General features: G+C 44.4%; 2 protein-coding genes across 2 annotated transcripts; one reads left to right on the top strand and one right to left on the bottom strand.

Annotated features, from left to right (window-relative positions):
- The first annotated feature begins 276 nt into the window (after positions 1–276).
- On the top strand, positions 277–1,611 carry LOC141835279 (transcription factor PCF5-like). The gene has a single exon (XM_074722715.1). It carries the CDS (start codon positions 285–287, stop codon positions 1,485–1,487), a length of 1,203 nt encoding a protein of 400 aa, XP_074578816.1. The 5' UTR covers positions 277–284; the 3' UTR covers positions 1,488–1,611.
- Positions 1,612–2,204: 593 nt separating this feature from the next.
- LOC141835395 (protein IQ-DOMAIN 9-like) lies at positions 2,205–3,460 on the bottom strand. Its single transcript, XM_074722853.1, has 5 exons — positions 3,401–3,460; positions 3,193–3,318; positions 2,876–3,103; positions 2,690–2,803; positions 2,205–2,594 (listed from the first exon to the last, which is right to left on the bottom strand). The coding sequence occupies exons 1-5, from the start codon at positions 3,458–3,460 to the stop codon at positions 2,424–2,426; spliced, it is 699 nt and encodes a 232-aa protein (XP_074578954.1). The 3' UTR covers positions 2,205–2,423.
- Between the last annotated feature and the right edge of the window lie 1,469 nt (positions 3,461–4,929).

The following is a 4,929-nucleotide window of genomic DNA, read 5'->3' as shown; positions in this document are numbered from 1 at the left end:
TTAAATATTTAAAAACATTAAAATTACTATTTATAGATAACTAGTTACCATCATCTAAAAAATTATATTAAATCACGATGAATTATTTTTATCTCTCATGATGACGATGTGAATGTATTTATTTTCAAAATTATAATTATGTATATTAAAATAATATTTTTATTTAATTAGATCTTAACAACTATAATATTTGACATATTCATATATATTATATTTATCTAACAGTACTAGTTGCTTCGCATCGACTGCCTCGGCTTCTTCTTCCGAGCTAGCATGCGGAGGGAATGGGAGACGAGCATAGTCACCGGCGAGGCCTCGGCTTCTACCAGCTCCACCTTGGTCATCGCCGGCAGCAGCAGGGGCCGCCGGCTTACCCGAGGTCGGGAAGGCGGAGGGGCGTCGGCGGGGAGATTGTGGAGGTCGAAGGAGGCCACATTGTGCGGTCCACCGGCCTGAAGGATCGCCACAGCAAAGTGTGCACGGCCAAGGGCCCTCGCGACCGCCGCGTCCGCCTCTCCGCCCACACTGCGATTCAGTTCTACGACGTCCAGGACCGGCTTGGCTACGACCGCCCCAGCAAGGCCGTCGATTGGCTCATCAAGAACGCCAAGGACGCCATCGACCAGCTCGCGGAGCTCCCCGCGTGGACTCCCACCCCGATCGCCGTCGACGAAGCAGCATCTTTTTCCGTCGCTCCTCTGCAACCCTGCGATTCCTCTGCCTCGGAGCAGCCTACGGACGAGTCTGACAAGAACAGATTTGGGGTCGATGAGTCACCAGTGACTGCTGCCTTCAGCTTCGCAGGAGGCGGCAGCGGCGGCGACGATGGCAGTGGGAGAAGTAGTTTCCTCCCGCCTTCGTTCGACAATAACGGCATTGCTGATACGATCAAATCGTTCTTCCCAAGGGCGGCTACTGCCGCCAGTGCTGCTTCGCCGTCCTCCAGCACTCTTGAAATTGGCTGCCGACGCTACCCTCAGGGCCTTCAAGACCTCCGCCTCTCCCTCCAATCCTTCCAAGATCCGATCTTTCAACACTCTCAGCCCAGCCACCACCACCGCCACCGCCACCACAGTCCAACTCCTTCCGCGCACGATTCTCTACTCGCTGGTTCCGCTCACTCATTAGTCTGGGTTGAACAAAACCGGCAAATGGCGTCGTGGTATATGCCCGAGTCGAGCGGCGGCGGTGGATTCGGAGAATTTCTTTTCCCCGTTCCGCCAACGCAGGTTGCGCCGCCTCTCCCGGCGCTCAGCCAGAGCCAGCTTTTCTCTCAGAGGGAACCCCTTCAGTCCAGTAACCCGCCCTCGGTCCGTGATTGGGCAGAACCGGAGCTTCAGATGCACCCGGTGCTCCACTCCTCAATCTCTCCCATCGGATTCACCTCCGAAGCTGGCATTTTGGGATTCTGCATCCCAGCGCGGATTCAGGGAGAAGAGGAGCACGGCGGTATCTCAAACAGGCTGCCGTCTACTTCTCGCCATTGAACAAGACTACCTACCACCTCACAGGTAAATTCCAGCCGCTTCCCCGTGGATTTCCCAAAGTTGCTATCTTTTCGTCGATTGCTTGGTTCTAGTGTCTGTGTGTAGTATATTTTTGGTCTTTCACGGCCCATGCATCGTCTTTCCAGAGCAATTGCACTGTCGTGGGACGGTTGTTCTCAATTGCTTTTTCCAGTCCTGATTGCTCGAACTGCCTCTACTCGTGATGTGATATATTTGCTTTGCGTTGTTGTTGCATGAAAACGGCTCCCTAGATTTGGTGCTCTAAGTTTCCATAACAGTCGAGCAAGCAATACAATTTACATAAGCGAGATCAAGAAGAGAAATAGCAGCATGTTCAGTATCAAGGAGTTAGATTTTTATTGTAGCTTCCATGATTGCACAAAAGGTCTCCTCCTTTAATCAGCATCAGCTTTTACTTTTTCAAGCATTTACTGCTCATCTTTTTCTTCTAACAAATTACAATGCCACTGTGATTTTATCTGCTCTGTGCATTAAAACTTTTGCTGGAGAAAATTACTTGCAAGGTAAATAAGTAACAACTTCAGTATCTGGGTAGCTTCTCCATTGATTGGAATTCAATGTGTCTGAAAGAGACCTGATCTGCCATCCATGTTTGCATATGAACACAGACATCTCATTGTTTCCGAGGCCAACCAATTGGGAAGACCTGTCTCAATCATCTAAACCATCCCTTTATAGAACATCAATTCAAATGCATATTACACAGATTCTGTAAAGATTTAATTACAATGTTCATAGAATAATGCACTCGATCTCAAACAAATTTCAATCCGAACAATCATTTATACAGCTGTGGTCTTGCAACAAATGAAGTCTATGTGACAATTTCCCCTCCATGAGAATGTTGCTCTTCTTGCTTTGATCTTACACTCTTGCTTCTCGGGCGAGTAGGGTTTATGATCGCGAAACCTTTGCATTAGTGCCTGCAAGCTTTGACGACCGAGCGGAAGGCCTACTCTCCCATGGCTGAGCTGCAATCCATTTGTCTACCCAACTCCATTCCCAATTGCCTTTTGCTAGCTCATACACAAATGGCCCTTGGTTCATCCCTGAGCTTGCTCTCCACTGCATACAACAGCAGGTGGAAGACAAGACAATTCCTAGTAGTCAAGTTAATGGTAAGTTTGCATCAAGCCTTAGCAAGTCGTTCGACAGCAAACCTGATGGGAGAATGCATAAGCCATGGCTCGCTCGCGCTTCACTGCAGCTTCTTCCCTTTGTTGTATCCTTGCAATTATTTCATCCTTCGTCTCAGTGCTTCCATTCCATTCTACCTGTTCAGAACTTAAGATCAGCTTTTCGATATTCGGTTAGTGTAACATTCTGTTCTTCTTAATCTGGGGTACCTCCAAATCCTGAAGCTTCGCCTCGCGCTTCAACTGGTTCTCATGTTTCTTCTGCCTGATGCGGCCTTCAACAACCATCCTTCCTCGTCGAGCTCTAATTTGCATTTGCATTTTGCTCCACAATTGAACATGTCGCAGAGTGTTTGGTGCTTGCTTTTGAACAGATTTACGATGCGTGAAGACCTGCAACCTCTGCATTCTTTTTAGATTCCGAAGGTCTCTCCTCGCCTATGAAATAAACAAGATGACATATCACTAATCTAACCAAGTCCTAAAACTCCTAACTGAAGATGTAATCGGATATATATGCATCGTACTCTAAATCTTCGAAAGGAAGTTTGAATTCGAATAGCAGCTACATCCTCGGCAGTCACTAGCTTATTTGGACGATCACTAGCTTGATTCTTCAACTTAAAGCCATTTGGCTGTGGCTTTGATGAATCCTATTAACATCATCATATGCATCGATCATAATAACCTTCATTTACAGATATAATCTATCGAAATGCATCATTGTTTACTTACCCGAGCTTTCTTTGCTTTCTTCCTATGAATTATCGCCTTAAACCAATCTCCAGAACCCATCTACTGTAACTGTAGCCAATCCTCAAAAAATAGAAAACAAATTTGGAGAAAATGTTTCTACGTATGAAAATTTGGAACAAGATCAGAAATGAAATCACATATAAACGATAAACTGATCGATAACAGAACTGTAAACTGTAAAGTTAAAAGAAGGGAGATCGAGCCCGATTCAGGGCAGCAGACGCAGAGAATCAAAGAACATAAACAGAAAAATAGGGCAGGGAAAATTGATCTTTGTGAAATAAGAACACCTCCAACCAACTTCCATAAAATTAAAGGCGAACGGTTAACAGTACCTGAAGTCTGAAGACGACGCAGTGGTCGAAGATGAGGAGGAGGTTTCAGTAGAAGGTGAGGGAATCCGTAAAGCAGCAGCAGCTGGGAGTCCTCAAGTGGAAGCAACTAACGCAGATATGGATGATATTGGAAGCGATAGGCAAGGAGAGGGCGTGGGCCAGAGGACAAGGAGACGCAATGACAATGGATCTTCACTCGCTTCCATCGGTTGGCTTCCAAATTTTTTACTCGCTCCTTTGACGGCGCCGCTTGCCCATCTCCCAGCTGGTGGGAGGGGAAATCCAAGATGGGTGGAAAGATTTTGTCAAAAAGGTCAGCCGCCGACAATCAACTCGCACCTGACCAAACTCACAGGGAGTGGAGAACAAACGCGAGGTGTCAGCTGTCGGGTGATCGCATGATTGTAGTTTACACGATTCCACAATGAATGTCAAGCTGCTGATGCAGGTCCAATTTTTGAGATTGAATTTGAAATTTTGCAAATGTTGTTATCCTTTTTGTTTGTTTGTTTTAAGTAATGATCCATATTATCCTGAAAGAGTTTGATAGAGGGATGATATGATCTCAACTAGTTAATGAATTGATTTGATGATAATCATAGTCAAGTTGTAGTCGGGTGATAGATTTAATTGAACCATAATTGTCTGATAATGCATCCTGTCTTTTACCGCCACATCAAACTCTAAGGTCATATAATATCTATTTTTTTCAATAAAAGGTGGAATCTATCCCAGCAGTCTTACACAGTCAGTTACACAATCATCTATAAAGAAATAAATTGAGAAGTTGCATGATTATCCACTACGAGGAAGAGCATTGCTTCGATTTCGCCAAGAATCTATTGTCTCCATTAACTCAGGTGGCCTCTTCAATAGCTATTGAATCTATTTATTTTACACAACTAGTTAAGGATATAAATTGAAATATAACAATGACCGCAAACGCAAAGTTTGGTATTTCTTTTTGCAATGGAATATGAACTTTAGTTCTCCTACATCCTTTATAAATATTAAGAGCTTCAAATGGGCTTCCCACCTCAAGTATCAGGTTGATAATTTCCTTCAAAACCACGAAGCTTAAGGTCAAAGGATTTAATCAATAATTAATAGACTTCAATAATACCTTCAAGATAGTCATTAAATTTATAACTCTCAAAAACATCTATAGATAGC

This window comes from Curcuma longa, chromosome 9 (assembly GCF_044706935.1).
Source record: "Curcuma longa cultivar G26 ecotype Majalengka, Jawa Barat chromosome 9, ITB_CL_G26_1.1, whole genome shotgun sequence".
In the NCBI taxonomy this organism is placed as follows: Eukaryota; Viridiplantae; Streptophyta; class Magnoliopsida; order Zingiberales; family Zingiberaceae; genus Curcuma; species Curcuma longa.
This window is presented reverse-complemented; position numbering and strand designations above follow the sequence as displayed.